General features: G+C 42.9%; 1 protein-coding gene across 1 annotated transcript in view; it reads right to left on the bottom strand.

Annotated features, from left to right (window-relative positions):
- MPP7 (MAGUK p55 scaffold protein 7) overlaps positions 1–23,287 on the bottom strand; it is a gene marked incomplete at its 3' end in the record, with an annotated part of 202,809 nt that overhangs the window by 3,424 nt on the left and 176,098 nt on the right. Inside the window, exons 12-13 of the mRNA XM_082844350.1 lie at positions 15,816–15,896; positions 611–704 (exon numbers count right to left, since the gene is read on the bottom strand). Coding sequence (XP_082700476.1) covers positions 611–704; positions 15,816–15,896 — 175 coding nt within the window. The remainder of the gene's footprint in view (positions 1–610; positions 705–15,815; positions 15,897–23,287) is intronic.

Here is a 23,287-nt window from a genome sequence, read left to right as displayed (position 1 = left end):
ACAGCTGAGAACGTGCTATAAAAACTCAATCACTGTGCCAAACACAGAAAAAGCATTTCGATGTTTCAATAAAGTCCCACAATCCCGCATCAGAGCACACGTTGCTCCCTGGCACCCTAAAATATCCATGCTTCAGCAAATGGAAAACCAGGGGCTGGGAGACTTAGCGCTTGCTAGAGGATGTGGTACAAGCAAGATGATTAACATTACTTTGGTTTTTTGAAGAGCCAATGAGAGAGAGGGAGGTACGTGGAAAAGACTGGAACTAGGGATCTATTACACAGTTATTAGTTACTAAAATAAAGTTCTATCTAAATGCTACGTTAAGATTCAATTACAGGGGTAGGACGATCTCACAATAATACACTAGCAAAATAATCCCGACACATTCAATTTACCAGATACACAACAGCTCTAGGTTATTAAAAGATTACAGGCAAAGATGGGTAATAACCACTAACTGAATTCTCTTTTTATCAGTTTCAAATATTATTATAAAAATGAAAATTCATTTCAAACGGAAGGGAACCCTCTGTTGTCTACAACTAGACATATGGGCACATGTTTAAAAACAATAGTTCTACAAAGATTCTAAAAGAAGTCCACATACTTGTTATTTTGTACATCGGTCTCAAACAAATGCTTGGAAATGAAGACATACTCAACACCATCACTCTCCTGGCTTCTTCTTGGTCTGGTGGTGTCTGTGGTTTAATCAAAAAGAGTTCAGAAAAGCCTGCATCAGCCACCCTAAGTAAAATACTAAAAAAGAAATGATCATATATTTGATTAAAGGACTTTTCTTATATAAGATTTTAAAACTTAAAAAGCAAATTAGCTAATAAAATATAGGAATCCCATTAATTCAGTTTTTCCACTGATATTAAAGTTATACTGATTTGAAGATGGATTCAAAATTAAGTTGCATTATGTTTATGCTATTAATTATCTGAAGGGGCTTTAATATGGTAATTAAACAAAAATGGTATTTCAACCCTTGAGGAAAAACCCCTTTCTTTGGCAAATAATATGCTTATTATTGTCATACTGATTCTTTGTTCACTGTAAGCAAGTCTACTGCCCACTAGGTTGAAAGGTAAAAGCTCTAAAATTATTTTACTGTTTTCTGCACAGGGCACATGGTGTGTGCCATCAATGCTTAATTTCCCAATCAAAGCCAAAGACTTCTATGTGCTATTCATTTCTCCTTTGCAAAATCATAAACATCTTCTTGAAATACAAATGAACTTCTAAACTTTCAGCAATTTTGCCTAACTATTTGCTACTGAATTATAATGGAGCAGAAAATAACTTTAAAAACAAACCCCTAAGGAACTGCAGGCTGATATGGCACGTGAAAAGCTGACTACAGTCCCTCCTTCCTGCTGATTACAACTAAAACCTCTGGACCCAAAACATCTATTTTTGTATTGAGCACTTTGAAAATAAAAAAGGCAGGTAAACTGTGGAAGAGAGTCAAGCGCCCTGGGGAAGGGTTTAACTTTTATTTCCTTTTAGCTTTGCCCTAGGGGTGGGCTCATCCACAGAGCAGCGTGGAGGAATGTGCGCCTAAATTCCAATAGAAGCCCTGACTTCCTGGTGAAAAGGACCAGAAAAAATAACGCCCCTGTGAGCTGAAGAGTGTGCAAGGAACCCAGGAAGGGAGAGAGCTAGAGAAGGAAATACTCTACTTCTGTGCACAAACCAGCACTGGCCTAAGAATAACCCCTAAGCCGTACACATGCAGCCCAGACTCAAAGCAGCAGAGCGAAGCTGTAGGAAGTGAATTAAGATTAGAATACACAAGTCTCAGCCTGATCCGTCAGCAGCGGAAGTACAGAACACAGCCAAACCAATGGAGAGAAGGCTTAGAGAACGGAGCTGAGATCTGCACTATGCACACAAGTTGCAAACCAATCCCTGAACTTCACATGACAGGGCAGACCCAAACCAACACGGCAGACGTTTAGAGAACTGAAGTGAGATTTAAACCATAACCTACAGAAAATGAGGTAAAACTTGCAGTCTAAGCATAAACTAGTCGGTTAGAGCTAAATAAAACATCACCTTTCTCCAGAATATTATAACAGGACCTGGGCTCAATAGAACGTTGCATTCCTGATATCGGGATGCAGTGTTCTATTATTCAACAGAAAAGAACCGAGAAAGGGAGGAGCTTCAAGATGGCGGAAGAGTAAAGACGCGGAGATCACCTTCCTCCCCACAGATACACCAGAAATACATCTACACGGGGAACAACTCCTACAGAACACCTACTGAATGCTGGCAAAAGACCTCAGACCTCCCAAAAGGCAAGAAAGTCCCCACGTACCTGGGTAGGGCAGAAGAAAAAAGAATAAACAGAGACAAAAGAATAGGGACGGGCCCTGCACCAGTGGGAGGGAGCCGTGAAGGAGGAAAGTTTCCACACACTAGGAGCCCCTTCGCGGGCGGAGACTGCGGGAGGCGGAGGGGGGAGCTTGGGAGCCGCGGAGGAGAGCGCAGCAACAGGGGTGCGGGGGGCAAAGCGGGGAGATTCCCGCACAGAGGATCGGGGCCGACCGGCACTCACCAGCCCGAGAGGCTCGTCTGCTCACCTGCCGGGGCGGGCGGGGCTGGGAGCCGAGGCTCGGGCTTCGGTCGGAGCGCAGGGAGAGGACTGGGGGTGGCGGCGTGAACACAGCCTGCAGGGGTTAGTGCGCCACGGCTGGCCGGGAGGGAGTCCGGGGAAACGTCTGCACCTGCCGAAGAGGCAAGAGACTTCTTCTTCCCTCTTTGTTTCCTGGTGCGCGAGGAGAGGGGATTAAGAGCGCTGCTTAAAGGAGCTCCAGAGACGGGCGCGAGCCGCGGCTAACAGCGCGGACCCCAGAGACGGGCAGGAGACGCTAAGGCTGCTGCTGCCGCCACCAAGGGGCCTGTGTGCGAGCACAGGTCACTCTCCACACCCCCCTTCCGGGGAGCCTGTGCAGCCCGCCACTGCCAGGGTCCCGGGATCCAGGGACAACTTCCCCGGGACAACTCACCGCGCGCCTCAGGCTGGCGCAACGTCACGCCGCCTCTGCCGCCGCAGGCCCGCCCCGCACTCCGTGCCCCTCCCTCCCCCCGCCTGAGTGCGCCAGAGCCCCCGAATCAGCGGCTCCTTTAACCCCGTCCTGTCTGAGCGAAGAACAGACGCCCTCAGGTGACCTACACGCAGAGGCGGGGCCAAATCCAAAGCTGAGCCCGGGGAGCTGTGCGAACGAGGAAGAGAAAGGGAAATCCCTCCCAGCAGCCCCAGGAGCAGCGGATTAAAGCTCCACAATCAACTTGATGTACCCTGCATCTGTGGAATACCTGAATAGACAATGAATCATCCCAAATTAAGGAGCCGTGTGGATGAAAGGCTCTTGGTGCTGCAGCCAGGAGTCGGTGCTGTGCCTCTGAGGTGGGAGAGCCAACTTCAGGACACTGTCCAAAGAGACCTCCCAGCTCCACATAATATCAAACGGCGAAAATCTCCCAGAGATCTCCATCTCAACACCAGCAACCACCTTCACTCAACAACCAGCAAGCTACAGTGCTGGACATCCTATGCCAAACAACTAGCAAGACAGGAACACAACCCCACCCATTAGCAGAGAGGCTGCCTAAAATCATAATAAGTCCACAGAAACCCCAAAACACACCACCAGACGTGGACCTGCCCACCAGAAAGACAAGATCCAGCCTCATCCACCAGGACACAGGCACTAGTCCCCTCCACCAGGAAGCCTACACAACCCACTGAGCCAACTTGAGCCACTGGGGACAGACACGAAAAAAAATGGAATCTACGAACCTGCAGCCTGTGAAAAGGAGACCCCACACACAGTAAGATAAGCAAAATGAGAAGACAGAGAAACACACAGCAGTGAAGGAGCAAGATAAAAACCCATCAGACCTAACAAATGAAGAGGAAATAGGCAGTCTACCTGAAAAAGAATTCAGAATAATGATAGTAAAGATGATCCAATATCTTGGAAATAAAATGGAGAAAATACAAGTAACATTTAACAAGGAACCAGAACTAAACAGCAAACAAACAAAGATGAACAACACAATAAGTGAAATTAAAAATTCCTAGAAGGGATCAATAGCAGAATAACTGAGGGAGAAGAACGGATAAGTGACCTGGAAGGTAAAATAGTGGAAACAACTACTGCAGAGCAGAATAAAAAAAAAAAGAATGAAAACATTTGAGGACAGTCTCAGAGACCTCTGGGACAACATTAAACGCACCAACATTCGAATTATCGTGGGGTTCCAGAAGAAGAAGAGAAAAAGAAAGGGACTGAGAAAATATTTGAAGAGATTATAGTTGAAAACTTCCCTAATATGGGAAAGGAAATAGTTAATCAAGTCCAGGAAGCATAGAGAGTCCCATACAGGATAAATCCAAGGAGAAACATGCCAAGACACACAATAAGCAAACTATCAAAAATTAAATACGAAGAACAAATATTAAAAGCAGCAAGGGAAAAGCAACAAGTAACACATAAGGGAATCCCCATAAGGTTAGCAGCTGATCGTTCAGCAGAAACTCTGCAAGCCAGAAGGGGGTGGCAGGACATACTGAAAGTGATGAAAGAGAAAAACCTAAAACCAAGATTACTCTACCCAGCAAGGATCTCATTCAGATTTGACAGAGAAATTAAAATCTTTACAGACAAGCAAAAGCTAAGAGAATTCAGCACAACCAAACGACTTTTACAACACATGCTAAAGGAACTTCTCTAGGCAGGAAACACAAGAGAAGAAAAGGACCTACAATAATAATCCCAAAACAATTAAGAAAATGGGAATAGGAACATACATATCAATAATTACCTTAAATGTAAATGGATTAAATGCTCCCACCAAAAGACACAGACTGGATGAATGGATACAAAAACAAGACCCGTACATATGCTGTCTACAAGAGACCCACTTCAGACCTAGGGACACATACACACTGAAAGTGAGGGGATGGAAAAAGATACTCCATGCAAATAGAAATCAAAAGAAAGCTGGAGTAGCAATTCTCATATCAGACAAAATAGACTTGAAAGCAAAGACTATTACAAGAGACAAAGAAGGACACTATATAATGATAAAGGGATCGATCCAAGAAGAAGATATAACAATTGTAAATATTTATGAACCCAAGATAGGAGCACCTCAATACACAAGGCAAATACTAACAGCCAAAAAAGGGGAAATCGACAGTCACACAATCATACTATGAGACTTTTAACACACCACTTTCACCAATGGACAGATCATCCAAAATGAAAATAAATAAGGAAACACAGCTTTAAATGATACATTAAACAAGATGGGCTTAACTGATATTTAAAGGACATTCCATCCAAAACCAACAGAATACACATTCTTCTCAAGTGCTCATGGAACATTCTCCAGGATAGATCACATCTTGGGTCACAAAACAAGCCTTGGTGAATTTAAGAAAATTGAAATTGTATCAAGTATCTTTTCCGACCACAACGCTATGAGACTAGATATGAATTACAGGAAAAAATCTGTAAGAAATACAAACACATGGAGGCAAAATAACACATTACTTAATAACCAAGAGATTACTGAAGAAATCAAAGAGGAAATCAAAAAATACCTAGAAACAAATGACAATGAAAACACAACGACCCAAAACCTATGGGATGCAGCAAAAGCAGTTCTAAGAGGGAAGTTTATAGCAATACAATCCTACCTTAAGAAACAGGAAACATGTAGAATAAACAACCTAACCTTGCACCTAAAGCAATTAGAGAAAGAAGAACAAAAAACCCCCAAAGTTAGCAGAAGGAAAGAAATCATAAAGATCAGATCAGAAATAAATGAAAAAGAAATGAAGGAAACGAAAGCAAAGATCAATAAAACTAAAAGCTGGTTCTTTGAGAAGAAAAAAATTGATAAACCATTAGCCAGACTCATCAAGAAAAAGAGGGAGAAGACTCAAATCAATAGAATTAGAAATGAAAAAGGAGAAGTAACAACTGACACTCCAGAAACACAAAAGATCATGAGAGATTACTACAAGCAACTCTATACCAATAAAATGGACAACCTGGAAGAAATGGACAAATTCTTAGAAATGCACAACCTGGCAAGACTGAATCAGGAAGAAATAGAAAATATGAACAGACCAATCACAAGCACTGAAATTGAAACTGTGATTAAAATCTTCCAAAAAACAAAAGCCCAGGACCGGCTGGCTTCACAGGTGAATTCTACCAAACATTTAGAGAAGAGCTAACACCTATCCTTCTCAAACTCTTCCAAAATATAGCTAGGGAGGAACACTCTCAAACTCATTCTACGAGGCCACCATCACCCTGATACCAAAACCAGACAAGGATGTCACAAAGAAAGAAAACTACAGGCCTATATCACTGATGAACATAGATGCAAAAATCCTCAACAAAATACTAGCAAACAGAATCCAACAGCACATTAAAAGGATCATACACCACAATCAAGTGGGGTTATCCCAGGATTGCATGGATTCTGCAATACATGCAAATCAGTCAACGGGATACACCATATTAACAAACTGAAGGGGAAAAAGCATATGATCATCTCAATAGATGCAGAGAAAGCTTTCGACAAAATCCAACACCCATTTATGATAAAAACCCTGCAGAAAGTACGCACAGAGGAACTTTCCTCAACATAATAAAGGCCATATATGACAAACCCACAGTCAACATCGTCCTCAATGGTGAAAAACTGAAACCATTTCCCCTAAGATCAGGAAAAAGACAAGGTTGCCCACTCTCACCACTCTTATTCAACATAGTTTTGGAAGTTTTAGCCATAGCAATCAGAGAAGAAAAGGAAATAAAAGGAATCCAAATTGGACAAGAAGTAAAGCTGTCACTGTTTGCAGATGACATGATACTATACATAGAGAATCCTAAAGATGCTACCAGAAAACTACTAGAGCTAATCAATGAATTTGGTAAAGTAGCAGGATACAAAATTAATGCACAGAAATCTCTGGCATTCCTATACACTAATGATGAAAAATCCGAAACTGAAATCAAGGAAACACTCCCATTTATCACTGAAACAAAAAGAATAAAATATCTGGGAATAAATGTACCTAAGGAGACAAAAGACCTGTATACAGAAAATTATAAGACACTGATGAAAGATGATACAAATAGATGGAGAGATATACCATGTTCTTGCACTGAAAGAATCAACATTGTGAAAATGACTCTACTACCCAAAGCAATCTGCAGATTCAATGCAATCCCTATCAAACTACCACTGGCATTTTTCACAGAACTAGAACAAAAAATTTCATAATTTGTATGGAAACACAAAAGACCCCGAATAGCCAAATCAATGTTCAGAACGAAAAACAGAGCTGGAGGAATCAGGCTCCCTGACTTCAAGCTATACTACAAAGCTACAGTAATCAAGACAGTATGGTACTGGCACAAAAAGAGAAAGATAGATCAATGGAACAGGATAGAAAGCCCAGAGATAAACCCACGCACATATGGTCACCTTATCTTTGATAAAGGAGGCAGGAATGTACAGTGGAGAAAGGACAGCCTGTTCAATAAGTGGTCCTGGGAAAACTGGAGAGGTACATGTAAAAGTATGAGATTAGAACCATCCCTAACACCATAGACAAAAATAAACTCAAAATGGACTAAAGACCTAAATGTAAGGCCAGAAACTATCAAACTGTTAGAGGAAAACATAGCCAGAACACTCTATGACATAAATGACAGCAAGATCCTGTTTGACCCACCTCCTAGAGAAATGGAAGTAAAAACAGAAATAAACAAATGGGACCTAATGAAACTTCAAAGCTTTTGCACAGCAAAGGAAACCATAAACAAGACCAAAAGACAACCCTCAGAATGGGAGCAAATATTTGCAAATGAAGCAGCTGACAAAGGATTAATCTCCAAAATATACAAGCAGCTCATGCAGCTCAATATCAAACAAACAGCCCAATCCAAAAATGGGCAGAAGACCTAAACAGACATTTCTCCAAAGAAGATACACAGATTGCCAACAAACACATGAAAGGACGCTCAACATAACTAATCATTAGAGAAATGCAAATCAAAACTGCAATGAGGTATCACCTCATACCAGTCAGAATGGCCATCATCAAAAAATCTACAAACAATAAATGCTGGAGAGGGTGTGAAGAAAAGGGAAGCCTCTTGCACTGTTGGTGGGAATGTTACTTGATAGAGCCGCTACGGAGAACAGTATGGAGGTTCCTTAAAAAACTGAAAATAGAATTACCGTATGACCCAGCAATCCCACTAGTGGGTATATACCCTGAGAAAACCATAATTCAAAAAGAGACATGTACCACAATGTTCACTGCAGCTCTATTTACAATAGCCAGGACATTAGGAAGCAACCTAAGTGTCCACCGACAGATAAATGGATAAAGAAGATGTGGCACAGATATAGAATGGAATATTACTCAGCCATAAAAAGATACGAAATTGAGTTATTTGTAGTGAGGTGGATGGACCTAGAGTCTGTCATACAGAGTGAAGTAAGTCAGAAAGAGAAAAACAAATACCGTATCCTAACACATACATGGAATCTAAAAAAAAAAAAAAAGGTTCTGAAGAACCTAGGGGCAGGACAGGAATAAAGAAGTAGCCATAGAGAATGGACTTGAGGACATGGGCGGGGGAAGGGTAAGCTGGGGTGAAGTGAGAGAGTGGCATGGACATATATACACTACCAAATGTAAAACAGGTAGCTGCTGAGAAGCAACCGCATAGCACAAGGAGATCAGCTCGGTGCTTCGTGACCACCTAGAGGGGTGGGATAGGCAGGGTGGGAGGGAGGCTCAAGAGGGAGGGGATATGGGGATATACGTACACGTATAGCTGATTCACTTTGTTATACAGCAGAAACTAACACACCAGTGTAGAGCAATTATATTCCAATAAAGATGTTAAAAAAAAAAGAAAAAGAGATCAGACTTGTGATTATCAGAAGTGGTGGGAGGGTTTGGAGGTAGGTAGGGGGGCAGGATGAAGGTGGTCAAAAGGGACTAACTTCCAGTTATAAAATAAGTAAGTATTGGGCATGTAATGTACACCATGATGATTATACGTAACACTGATGCACTGTATATATGAAAGTTGCTAACAGAATGGATCCTAAAATTTCTCATCACAAGGAAGAAAACTTTTCTTTCTCTGTCTTTTGTTTTTGGTATCTATATGAGATGATTCTATAACTCAACTTATGTTGGTGATCACTGTGCAATATATGTAAGTGAACACCTTATGCTGTACACCTTAAACTTACAGTGTTATATATCAGTTATATCTCAATAAAACTGAAAAACAAAAAATATAATTTTAACAGAAAAAGAATTAACAAAATAGAAAAAAAGACAATAAAGAAAAACGAACAAAATTTTAAAATCTAATTACACTGATCAAGAAAAAAAGAGAAAATCACCTATATAAAGAATGAAAAAGGGGTTATTACCACAGAGCCTCTGGATATTAAAAAGGATAAGAGAATATCATGTTCTATTTAATGCCAACATATTTGATAGTTTAGATGAAATGGACAAATTTCCTAAAAAATACAATGAATCAAAATTGAAATAAGAGGAGACAAAAAAATCTAAACATCCCTGCATCTGTTACATAAATCAAATTTACTTTTAAAAACCTTCCCCAAAAGAAAGCTTCAGGCCTAGATGACAGATGATGCCTATCAATCAGTCAAGGATGAAATAACACTAATCTTACATGAACATTTTTTGCAGGTAGGAGGAGGAATCATTGCTTAATTCATTTTATGATATTAGTACAATCATAATAGCAAAATCTAACACATTAGAAAATAAGATTATAGACAAATATGCATCATATTTAGGCACAAGACTCCTTAACAATTTTAGCAAGTCAAATTCTATTTGTGTATATATATATAGAAAGATTCCGGATTATAAGAAAGGTTGTCCTAACATCTGAAAGTCAATGGAATTCACCCTATTAACAGAATGAAAGATAAGACACAATCATTTCAATATATGCAGGAAAAGAATTAGAAAAAAATTCAACACCCATCTGTGATAAAAGGTCTTGGCAAACAAAGGTCATCAATGAGTCAACATCACACTTAATGGTAATAGACTGAATTTCTCCTGAGGTCAGGAACACGGCAAGTCTGCTAAACAATAACACAACAAGATAACTTGAAATGGATCAAGACCCAAATGTAAAACCTAAAACCATAAAACTTGTAGGAGAAACAGGAGGATGTCTTTGTGAACTTGAGATAGTAAAGAATTTTTAGATAGAACATAAAAGAAAATATATGTGATAATTTAGACTTTGTCAAAATTAAAAATTTTGCTTTTTGAACAACACCATGAAGAACTAACAAGGCAAGCCACACAGACTGGAAGAAAACATCTGTAACCCATTTATCAGATAAAGAACACTTTCAGAATATACAAAGACCTCTCAAAAGTCAGTAACAGCCCAAATGATAACATCACAGTCACGAGTTAAATGCAAATTGAAGTACAATGCGACATCACTACACACATTGCACTGACAAAAATTTAAGACCGACTATACCAAGAGTCGACAAGGACATGGAGCAACTGGGTCTTATATACACTGCTAGTCAGTTGTAAAAGGGCATAACCACTCTGGAAAACAGTTTCTTAAAAAATTGAACCTACAGTTACCATATGACTCAGCCATTCTACTTCTACTTATTTACCCAGGAGAAACAAATCAATACGTCCATCAAAAGACTTGAATACAATGCCCATAGTAGGTTTACTTGTAATAGTCAAAAATGTGGGGAAACCCCCAAGTATCCATCAACAGGTGACTGGATGGATAGACAAACTGTGGTATTTCCACGCAGCAGACTACTCGGCAATTCAAAGGGATGAATTACTGATCTATGAAACAACACGGGTGAATCTCAAACTCATCAAGGTGAGTGAAATAAGCCAGGTGAAAAAGAAAAGAATGGAGGAACGTACTGTATAATTCTATTTATAAGAAATGCTAGATATTCAAACTAATCTTACAGTGACAGAATGCAGATCAGTGGTTGCCTGGGGACAGGGGTGGAAGGATGGATTACAAAGGGCCCAGGGACGTTTTCTGAGATGGAAATTTCATTATGTTGACTGTGGTGATGATTTCGCATGTGTGTATATAGGTGATCTAATTGTACATTTTAAATATGTGCAGTTTATTTATTTTAATTATATCTCAATAATGCTATAAAAGGAAAAATAAGGGAAGTGGGGAAAAAAGTAACCGAACACAAAAAGGAATAGATTTATAAAACCAAATGAGTTTAAATTACATTCAAAATTTAAATTCCCTGCTATTTAGTTAGCAAGCGTATTTTAACACAACGCTCAGAGCTGCTGGAGGGGCATCAAGAGGTGGTGCTGTCCTTTACAGAAGGTCACTTGCTTTGCTGAACAGCATGGAATACTGATAAATTTAATTCTACCATAAAAGCTGAGAATGAATTTCACAGCGGAAAAACAGACTCTATTAAAGTGTACATAACATAATACGCACCCAAGAATATACATGATACTAAAGTTAGTGCAAGACCCTCCTTCGGAGCTTAGGGCTGATATTCATTTATTACTTCATTGTTATTGTCGTTGCTGGTATTCCTTTAGCAAATAGCAGGCTTAAGAAAAATGTCCTGCTGACAATCAAAACCGAGGATTTCGTGTGCAGTAATCTGTCTCTCATGAACTGAGAAAAGATTGAATAAAACTATTCAATTTTAGGGCTTCCCTGGTGGCACAGTGGTTGGGAGTCCGCCTGCCGATGCCGGGGACACGGGTTTGTGCCCCGGTCCGGGAAGATCCCACATGCCGCGGAGCGGCTGGGCCCGTGAGCCATGGCCGCTGAGCCTGCGCGTCCGGAGCCTGTGCTCCGCAACGGGAGAGGCCACAGCAGTCAGTGAGAGGCCCGCGTACCGCAAAAAAACAAAAACACAAAAACAAAAAAACCCACAAACTATTCAATTTTAATGGCAGAACACTGAAAATCTGGAACACACAGTTTAAGGATTACTGCACGGACACATGGAATCCCCTTGGGAGGGTTAAAAATATTATTAGACCCAGATCAAGTGAATAAGACATTTATGACACTGCTAAACACAGTTACAAGGTAACACATCTACAACCAAATTGCGTATCATGATCAACCTGAACTATCCAGGTCTGATGTGGTTTTACCGGTGAAGAATTTACTGCCTAACTGTAACGAGGCACCATAGGAATCTCATACGCTCGTTAACGTGAGCAATCCTGAATCAGAGGTCAGAAAACGCTTACGAGAAGGAATTAGAAGGCAAAGATGGGCATCAAACCACAACACAGGCCACTACCTCGCCATGACTCACTGTTTAAGTGCCATGTTTATCGGTTAAAAGAAACATCAAACAAACATGAAATGAACTCCACTGTCTTCCTGTGCTCCCAACAAAACCCCAGAATAACCACCATGGTGAGAGGAGAAGAAAAAAAAAAGTTTTAACTGGTCCCCTAACTTGCAATATACATACATATTTTTAGAAATCTCAACAGAGATATCCTATCTACAAAGAAGTGTTCTAGAGCATGAGGCCTTTGAAACCTCTGACAACACGTAACCGTAACATATACCTTCATGGGAAACCACAGAGAGTGCTTAACAGGTGTGGCTGGCTGCGAGAGCACCCGCATTCCAGACTATACACACTCTGGAATCCATCAAGTATTTGATATCCACTCTAACAACGCTTTGTTAACTTTTAATTTACTGAAAAAGCCTTTTGAAAGACTATGTTAACAGCCATATAGACTTGTTATGATAAACTGGGGCCTTAAAACAATGTTGATGCTGCTTATCAAGGATGAAATTTCCCACACAGAAGCATCTTTAGGCAGAAATCAGGGGCTCTGACCACTTTCTTTAAAAGCAACCTGGCATGTTTAATATGGCTATGTGGATCATTTTAAAAGTTCATATAGGTTGTTCATCCATTTTAGCACGAAAGAAATAGCATTTACCTAATTTAGCATCCCTTCAAAAAGTTTTTTTTTAAATTGAAATAATCATAGATTCACAATAAGTTGCAAAAATAGCACATAGAGGCCTCATGTAACCATCACTCAGCTTCTTCCAAGGGTAACACCTTCCATAACTATAGTACATATCAAAACCAGGACATTAACTAAATCAACAATTAACTTAACTACCAAGTGTTTCTTTTTTATGTTTAAAAACCTGAACTATAATATACAGAGAAGTTCCCATGGAAGCCCGATGAATCTTCACATATCAAATACACCTGTGTAACCAGTACTCTGAAGAAGAAAATTGCCAGGACGCAGAACCCCCTCCAACCCACCTCCTCAAGATTTCTAACAGCACGTATTAGCACTGCCTTTCCTGCATTTATAAAAAGGGCGTCATAAGCGCATTCTCTTTTGCGTCTGTCGACCTCTTTTCGCTCAGCATAATGTTTGTGGGAGTCATGTGTACTTCTGCATGCGGTAGCAGATTATCACTGCATTACAACATCCCTCTGTGTGAATATACCACCATTTGCTTATCCAGTCTACTACTGATGGGCACTGGGGTAGCTTCCAGTTTTGAGCTCTTCTGAGTACCGTTTCTATGCATGTCTGAGTACATATTGTATGCGTTTCTGGGAGGAGCGTCCTAGGAGCGGAGCGGCTGGGTCACAGGGTATTGGATTTGCTCAGCCTCAACAGATCCGTAGTTTTCCAAAGTGGCTGAATTACTCTGCTTCCCCACCCCAGCAATGTGCGAGAGTTCCACTGCTCCAAATCTTTTCCATTTACCCCTTCTGGTGGATATCTGGTACATTTTTTGGAACAGAGAATTTAAACATCAAACAGAACACCGGTGGTATAATCAAGGCAATAATTTTTCTCCAGATGATCACGACTCTACCTAAAAGTCTTTTACAAAACAAAGCAATCTAAAATTCCAAAACTGCTCTTAAAATATCTTCTTAATTAATTAAATCATCCTCATTTGATGCTATGGCTGTATTTCTCACACATGACTGACACAGTGAATCACCTGGGATACGTGCTATAAATACAGATTTTCAGGAATTCTGTCAGGTCTCCAGAAGGAGAATCTCTTTGGAAAGGCCTTGTAATCTTTTCATAAGAACCTCAGGAGACTCTTATTATCAGGCAAGTATGGAAAACACTGCGTTCTGGGGATCTTTTGACATTAACACCTGTTTAAAAAGGAAAATTACTCCTTTAGGGATTTCTTTGGAGAGTCTCAGCCCCAGAACATTTCTGGATGTTGTTAACTTCTATAACAACTTCAGATGCAAACAGTATTTTAATAGTTGGATTAACTGAGTCCAAAGTGCCCTGAGTAATACCAAAATTATCATGGAGGGTTACATTTGATAGGCAGCCTTATTAACCTTTATCCTCTTCAAAAGAAATTAGTTTTTACTACTAATTGGGCTACAGTAAAGAGAATCTGGAGTTGCAAAGGGCTGCGCAGCATTAAATGGTAGGGAGAACGTGAGACCTGGCTTCAAATCCAAGTGCAGCTATTGCCTAAGGGACCTCTGAGTCAATCAAAGTATCGTTTCACCTGTTTCCTCCTCTGCGACATGGAGATATTGCCCATCTTACACCGTTGTTGGGAGGGCAAAATAAGACAAATAAGGGCAGTGAAGACACAGGAGGAAATTAATTGGTTTTTTTCCTTTCTAATCTGTTTTCCATCTTCTAGGTTTCTACTGATTGCTCACCCGTAAGCTTAACAGTTGTTTTGTAAAATGTTCTAATGACTTGTATATTGCAATTCAGCTTTTGTGAGAGAAGTACATAATTAAAGTAGAAATAAAAAGAAACTGTTTAATTCCATATTTCCAGTTTCCTTTACTTTCATCTCTGTCGGTAGAAACCAGCAGCCCTGTAACTTACGGCTGAAAATGATTACAAACAATAACTTGGAAAAATGCAGTAACAAGGCGTAACAAGGTAACAGAAAACTATAATTTTAAAATAAAGTTCAACTAGTCCAAAACTAGAGAACATTGCTAAGGGCATTATACAATCGACTTTTTTTTAAACATTACTAAAACCACTTAAAAAGCCAACATTTAATCTAGTCTTTTAGATGGTTCCCTAACATCAACCTATTAAGGAGTCAAATGGCATTTATTCTGGGTGTCAAAATGCTTCCAGGATCACATTTCACTTGTAAGAATGCCTGTGAAAACCACTTTTATAAAAATAGACCTAATTCTGTATACTGAAAAGAAGCCTACCACATTTGGATATATGGCCATGAAAAATTATTATTGCCAATTACTACAATATGAAAAGTAATTAAGAAACGTTTATAAGAAGCCTCCTTCACACTCTGCAGTTTGGCCCTTCTAATCTTAAAGCTCATTGAAAACTCTGGAAATTGAAGAAACAGAATAAACTTCTGCTGAGCAAAAAACTTGTAAGTAATAATTTGATGTCATACCTGTATTAAAATCCACCATAAAAAATGCGAGTAGGGAAGCTGAAGGCAACAAACACCTTGCCAGTGATCTGTGTCATCTGGGGCAAACCCCTTAACTCTTGTGCCTCAGTTTCCTCCTCTGTAAAATGTGGACACTGTCACTCCCTACGCCCCAGGGCTGTGGTGAGGTCTACATGTGAGTGCTGACAGCAGGGCTCTGCAGCACACATGCTGTGTATGCGCTGGGCCAGCAGTAGTAGCAGCAAACGGCACAGAACTTACGGGGCACCGTCACGCCGTAGTGCTGTGTGTCACTGATCAGCAGCTTTCGTTTCAGTTCATTCAAACCTACCCCTACAGGACCTGAAAAACAGGAAAACAGAAATTCACTCCTGAACAGAACACCATATAAACATTGCTATGATTGACATGATCCGTTAAGACAGACTGAAAACGTGTATCCAACTTCACACGCATCCCAAGTCAACAGATTATCTCTAGTTAAGTTGTACGTAAGAAAAAACTAGGAGTTATTTGCTTGATTTTCTTTGTGTTTCTTTATTTTTCCTGTTTTTTTGTATTTCGCTTTTCTACTTTTTAAATTTAAATCCCCATCTTTCCATTAAAAAGATTAGAAATCTTTGTTTTAAATGAAACATTCAAAAGTATCTGAGTACATTAACAGGTAATGGTATCCCGAAGAGCTTAAAAAATAAGTGCACCTAAAAAAAAGGAATTACACAATTTTAAACGTTTTTAGATCCTAATAAAAGAAAATCTTTGAACCTTGATTTTATTTTAGGTGCAAATACCTAATCGTGCATTTTAAACTTGCAAAACCATCAGTGCAACGCCAAGCTCCTCTGAAGCACTGTTTATTCTCAGTGGGTCCTTAAGCCTTTGAAAACTTACACAGACCTGATGTACTTCAATCAGTGTGCACATACTAACACCTGTCGTGAATAAGGCATATAGTAAACGCTGGGAAGATTAAAAGATAAGTGAAGTCCGCCTTCAGAGAAAGTAACTGGGTTGGGAGAGTCACACAAAATGAACAGACTGGGGCCAGAAAACGAAGAGTGGTTTCAAATATGAGTCTGAAATCAAGAGTTAGAAGGGCACAAGCCCCAGACGCCTAGCTTCGCACAGCCCTGCCATCGAGGTCTATCTGGTGACGGTGTCACGCCTTGAGCAGAACGCAAGCCGCAGGGCCAGACTGCCCTCCGTTACATGCCCATCCTCAACACTCCCTCACCTGGCGACACCCGTGCTGTGGTCTGAATGTCTGTGTCCCCCCCAGATTCACATGTTGGAACCCTAACGCAACGTGATGCTGTTAGAAGCAAAGGTCTCTGGGGGGTTCTGAGGTCACGAGGGTGGAGACCCCATAAACGGGCTTAGTGCTCTTATAGGAGATGTCACAGAGGCCCCTAGCGCCTGGCCATGTGAGGACACAAGGAGAGAAGGGAGCCCTCGCCCCCACTGCTGGCATCCTGAGCTCCAACTTCCAGCCTCCGGAACCGTGAGAAATCAATGTCTGTCGTCTATAAGCCACCTGGGCTGTGATATTTTGCTGTGTTGGCCTGAAAGGACTAAGACACTGGACACGTTCTCGTCCTTGAGCCCTGGCTGGACTTCATTCTAATCCTAAAAGGAACCATGCTCCCTTTCTTGGGCAGAATAATGAAAACCCATGTCTAGTAACTAGCACCGCACCCAGGTATTCAAGGGTTCATTCCATTGCCTACTTACTCTTCCAAGCTTTGAAAAGCATGGGGTTTTATGCTGGACAATGGAGAACACCCAGGAGGACAGAGCAGAGCGGCTGGGGGTCTGGGTGGGGGCGAGCTGGGAGCAAGACGAGGGGCCTCCGCCTGCACAAACTGACCTGCCCCCCGCTGGCCACTCGCCAGCGCCGTCCACCTTCCCACACGCAGCTGCCGGGTGCCAGCTCTCTGCCCCAGGACAGTGGTTCTCAAGTCTCTCTCTAAAATGAATACTCTGGGGCTTCCCTGGTGGCGCAGTGGTTGAGAGTCCGCCTGCCGATGCAGGGCACGCGGGTTCGTGCCGCGGTCCAGGAAGATCCCACATGCCGCGGAGCGGCTGGGCCCGTGAGCCATGGCCGCTGAGCCTGCACGTCCGGAGCCTGTGCTCCGCGACGGGAGAGGCCACAACAGTGAGAGGCCCGCGTACCCCCCCACCAAAAAAAAGAATGCTCTGTAATATCCCAGTTTTATCCTGAAATGGCGTCACAGCTGATATAACTTGCTAGTGCATATACGTTCTCCCTCCAAATTAATATAACGCCCCAGCTGTGATATATGATGGATCAAAAAGTAATTTACAATAAAACAATGTGTATTTCGATATGTAAACGCTCGGGCATGACTGGAGAAAATGAAGTCAGATGTCTGCACCTACTTATTCTAAATAAGTCTGGACTTCAGCATAATAAAAAGACTAGCAGCCATCCTGTACCAGAAAGAACAGGAGATGAAAGCCCAAGGATACAGGTGAACACCAGAATAAAGTCTAGCAATGCGATGGAAACACAGATGGGTCTTACTGGAATATGATAAGGAAAGAGAGGAAAGAGCAGCCTTAATAAGGAAACAGGGATACAACACATCAAGGCTATCAAAGAGAAGAAAATAAAACTTTTACAAAGAACGCGCAGTGTATGTGCAAGTGCAGCGTAAAAATAATTCCCCTGAGATGGGCCAGGTGAGTCATCTATGAGTCCCTCAGCGTCTGGCATGACACTGGGAAGTCGTGTGGGATGCAGGACAGGTTTCTGTTCCATAGAAATGTCAGGTGTACATCCCCGGCGTCCTCAGCCATTTGCATAAAGAAAAGGTGCGCTCACAAAAGTCCACGGTTCTCCGTGGCAGGCGGTCCTGCCCCGTCTGGGACCACTGCTCTCGTCACCTCTGCACCCCAATCCTGCCATCATCGGGGGCGACTTCAACACCCCTGCAGAGAGCCTACTTCCTCTCTACTTCACATCAACCACAAACTACGCAAACCCTGACTCTGCCTCACTAGGAGCTATTTCATCACCACAATATTAGATTCAGGCTTCCCCGTGTGAGACCCCGATCCCTGATCATTAGCCCTCCCACTCAGTTATTCCTCTTATCCAAAGGACCGCCAGTGTTTTCTTTCTTTTTGTCCAACAGCCCTTCGGGTCTTCACTTCCTTGGGCTGTGGTATCTCCCACTGTCTTGCTAATACCCTCAAAGCTCTTACACACTGGCCTTTATCACACTTGTCACGGAAACTTCCAGTCCAAGGTCAATCTCATGGCTGCTCTACACGTCTGCGCCTGGACTGAGAAAGCCCGTACAACGGGAGCAGGGATGCACACACTGTGCTCCCCACAGAGCTCAGACCTCTGGGCTCTCCAGCAGTTACCCAGTTTTCCTGATTGGATTTCCCGGGTCACCATGTGGTCCCATCCCAACCCTCTAATCTCCTCTCTCCTCACACCTAGAACCTCCTCTCTCCTCACACCTAGAACCTCCCCTCTCCTCACACCTAGAACCTCCCCTCTAATCTAACAATTGTCAAAGGCTGTCGATCTTCCCTCCTGAAGATGCTCAGAGTTGCGACGTGCCACTGCCACCGCTGGCACCCGAGCCCGGACACCTCATCTGTGCCCCTCTCCTGAGTCAGCCTCCGAGCAGCTCCCACCCCTCTGCTCAGCAGGCACCACCGTCTTTCTGAGAACGCCAGCACACGCACTTCCTCAGTCCTCTCCACAGAGCTGCGCGCCTACACCCAGCCGCCAGCTGCAGCCCCTCGTAGGGGGTCTCCTCCCGCGTCTTCACCTCTCCTGCACTCCGTTTCACGCTCCTTCCCATCAGTACTGGAAATTCACACTGTCTCCCACCTTAAAACAGCCGGAATGACCAAGAAAGCGAAAGGAACACCTTCCTTAACCTTGCACTGTGCACCGCTGTCCCCAGCATCCCGGCCAGGCTCCCGTCACTTCTCGCCAGCACCTCCCGCTCCTGCACTGGGAAGAGAACCTGACGTGACTCTTTGACAGGTCTGCCCGGCTTGCACGTTGGGAGCTGCGCCTCCCTCCCTAACCTTCATTCTCGCCACTCCCGCCTTGCACCGCACAGCCCGGCTGCGTGAGACCCCTGCGCCCTGTAACGTGGCGGAGTCTTCTCTATGCTGCTGGGTCCTCGTCACGTGCCGCTCAGCAAAAACACTGCTGTCCTTTCCTGGCTAATTCAGGCTGCGTCTTAGATGCGCCCTAGGGATTCTTCCCTGACACTTTAAACGCGGGTCGGGCGCCCAGTGCTTGTGCCCCCTGCCCTTGCGTGTCAGAGGGCCGACCACACTCCGTCATGATCGTCTGCATACTTGTCTTCACCCTCGAACATCGCTGGAAACAGCGACGTCACCTATCTGCTCACCAACTGTTTCCCTAGCTGGCAAACTGGAGGCACTCGTTAGGCTGTCTGTTTAATTAAGTTACGCTCAGCGACTCTGCTGTCATGGAGGTAAAGCTATTTGCCGAGTGAACCAAAGGCATGGGAGCTACAGCAAGAAGCATCTGCACGTAGAATGCCTGGACGCGATGGCTAGAGAACGTGCTCAACGTCGTAGCAGGAGTTGGTGGGGCTCACGTTTGAACCTGGCTCCTTGATCTTACGATCCAGAGAAGCAGAAGGGAAGGGGATGACTTTGGCGCTGGAACAGTGAGCATCAGGGACGGAAATCCACCTGCCTAAACTCAGACAAGGACCGCGGTGCGCTTCAGACGCAGGCTGGGGCCTCCCTGTGAATGGAATCACATCAAGGTAATGCGAGGCTGCAAGATGAGGGCGGGGGAGTAATAAGCATTGACGGGTTGTCTCCAAAGCGCCAGGCGCCAGGCACCAGGCAGGGGCTCATGTGTCTTATCCACTCTGTAGGGACAAACAAGATCTGAGTAAGTGCTGAAACCTACTCTTTAAAATAAACAGAAAACAAACAAGAAAAACAAGGGGCTTTACAATGCTTTGCAGATGATGCAAACCCAATTCTATACGCTCAAGAAAAAGAAGCAAACAGAACACTACAACTTAAACAGCAGGTCCTGGCCCACTCCCCACAGAGGCACTGAGGACTACGGGGGATGCGGATTCACTGTCCCTTCAGGAGGTCTGGGCCCTGGAGTACTTCCCAGAGTGTGAGCTAATTTGCTGAGTGAGAGTCTAGCATTTTTTTCTTTCTTCTTCTATCCATGCCAAAAAACCACAGTGATTTATTTTAGCTCTGGAGGAAAAAAGTAGGCGTGTTTGAATTAGCGGGGGAAAGTATGCTTTTGCTCACGTGATGCCCTTAGACTTGGACTGTTTTCAATTTTAGCCCTTACATAAGCTAACTCTTACCAGGGACCCTGCTTTACCGCACACCCGCAGACCATGCCAAAAATGTGCAGTGGCAAATACTTTATTTTAAAAATTTCCCCTAGGTTAGGTTATTTGAAGCCATCATCTTCAAGGTGGGATCCTGTCACAAAAAGATTAAAACAGGGACATAATTTTAACCATTCTTCCTACAAAACTGCCGGGCAGACCACTCAACAGCATTTTCCCAGCCAGGCCCTTAGATCAATCCTGCCACCCACACAGGTGAAGTTATAGACTTTTTCCTCTTTTAGATCTTGACCTGAAGATCACATCTTCCATCCACACTCCTGTCCTGTGTCCTTTTTCTACGGTGGGGCCTAAGGTCACAGTTTCAGTTGGCTGGTTTGTTTAGACGACGTACACCGCAGTTGGTTTAGGGATGCACACTGAGTTAGGTCTATTATGTGTCTGTAACGGGACACATTCATCTCCTCTTCAATGTATAAACTTTTACCACAATTGGTGACACACATTTACACATAAGTATACAAATAAGTTTCTCTAGAGTTTGTTTCCAGCTGTGCTTGTTCATGCTAAAGGGAAGCAGAGAAGATAACCTAAACAGCATGTATTTAAATCACAGACAGCAGGCTTTGCAAAAGTAAAGACAGTGATGACACAATGAGGTCTTTTTATGCAGCAGGCTAGTCCCGCGGTTTACATACACCATGACTAATCCTCAAAACATTCCTGCCAGAAAGGTATAGTTATCCTCGTTCTACAGATGAGAAAACCAAGACAATGAAAGGGTAATTTTCCCAAGATCGCACATTGGGATTACGGCTTCACTGGTACTCAGAAGCCAGTATGCCTGCATTCCTTCCATTCGATCCATCATCTTATCAAAAGAATGCCGAGGACAGGACACGGGCTCAGGTAGCCGGCTGCTCAGCTGTTTGCGGCTGTGACCCACAACTTCACAAAGTCCCTCACCCCATTCCAAGCTGTCCCACACTTTAAATAGAGATGACAGTTATGCTGGTGGAATACAAGACTCAGGCTACAAAAAGTGGCAGAAGTCAAATCCGGTGAACTCAAAACTCATCCTGTGCAGAGCCTCTGAGAACTAAGCTAGACCTAAGGAAGACGGCAAGCATCTCAGGCCCGGGCAACACACACAGGGCAGGTCTATTAGGATTCTTGACTCAGGACTAAGGAAACTCAAACAGTATGATGATATCAGAGGAAAAGCCAAGAAAGCAGGTTAAAAAATCATTCTGGAGTTCACTAATGTGGAATTCACGCAGTGCACTGAAGTGGACGGGCTTGCTGGCTTTAAAAATAAAAAGAATGTTTCTATTTGAAGCAGAAACGTAACTATGTTTCTTTTGTTTTCTAAATTTCATAAGAATTCAGAAAGTCACTTTGTGTGCAAATTCTGGAAAGAAAGAGTAAAGCCATGAGCAACAATCTGCATTAGCTGAAATTCTTGTAAACAATACATCAAATGGATAAGGTAGTTAGAAAGGCACATTACTTTTAATTATTTGTGTGCATTTAATTAGCAACTCCTACCTTACAGTAGGCAAATGTGTTGTGTGTGATTTTACATAAAGACTCATTCATTTCAGCCACAGAAATACAGCCCGTTTGGGGGTTAATAAAATGATGCTAGAAAGTTTCTAGTTAAAGCTCTACACTTAGGCAAATATTCCCATTAACTAAATGTAAAAATGCCTTTATTTTTATCTTACAGAGATTTTGGAGGGAGTGGCCAAGACGGTGGAGAAGGACCACCCTGAGCCCACCTGAGCCCACCTGCCCCCACGGGCACAGCAAAGTTACAAGTATTCACAGAGCGACTATCAAGGAGAACCTGAAGACCGGCAGAAAAGATCTGACACAGCTAAAGATATAACGAAGGAACCACAATGAGATGGGTAGGAGGTGTGGAGGCAAGGTACAGTCAAGACCCACACCCCACAAACAGGAGGAAAATTACAATTGCAGAGGTTCTCCCCAAGGACTGAGAGATCTGGGTCCCACACTGGGCTCCCCAGCCTGGGGGTCCTGCACCGAGAAGATGAGCCCCCAGAACCTCTGGCTTTACAGACCAGTGGGACTTGCTTTCAGGAGAGCCAGGGGGCCATGGGAAATAGGGACTCCACCCTTTTTAAAAAAATAATTAATTAATTTATTTATTTATTTTATTTCTGCAGAGGTGGGTCTCTGTTGCTGTGCAAGGGCCTTCTCCAGTTGCGGTGAGTAGGGGCCACTCCTCACTGCAGTGCGGCCTCCCACTGTGGTGGCCTCTCCTGTTGGGGAGCATGGGCTTCAGGCGTGTGGGCCTCAGTAGCCATGGCTTGCGGGCTCTAGAACTCAGGCTCAGTAGTTGTGGCTCGTGGG

The sequence above is a fragment of the Leucopleurus acutus genome (genome assembly GCF_964270905.1).
Source record: "Leucopleurus acutus genome assembly, chromosome: 1".
NCBI classification, from domain to species: domain Eukaryota; kingdom Metazoa; phylum Chordata; class Mammalia; order Artiodactyla; family Delphinidae; genus Leucopleurus; species Leucopleurus acutus.
Note: the sequence above shows the minus strand (reverse complement) of the source record. Positions and strands in the feature narration are given on the sequence as shown.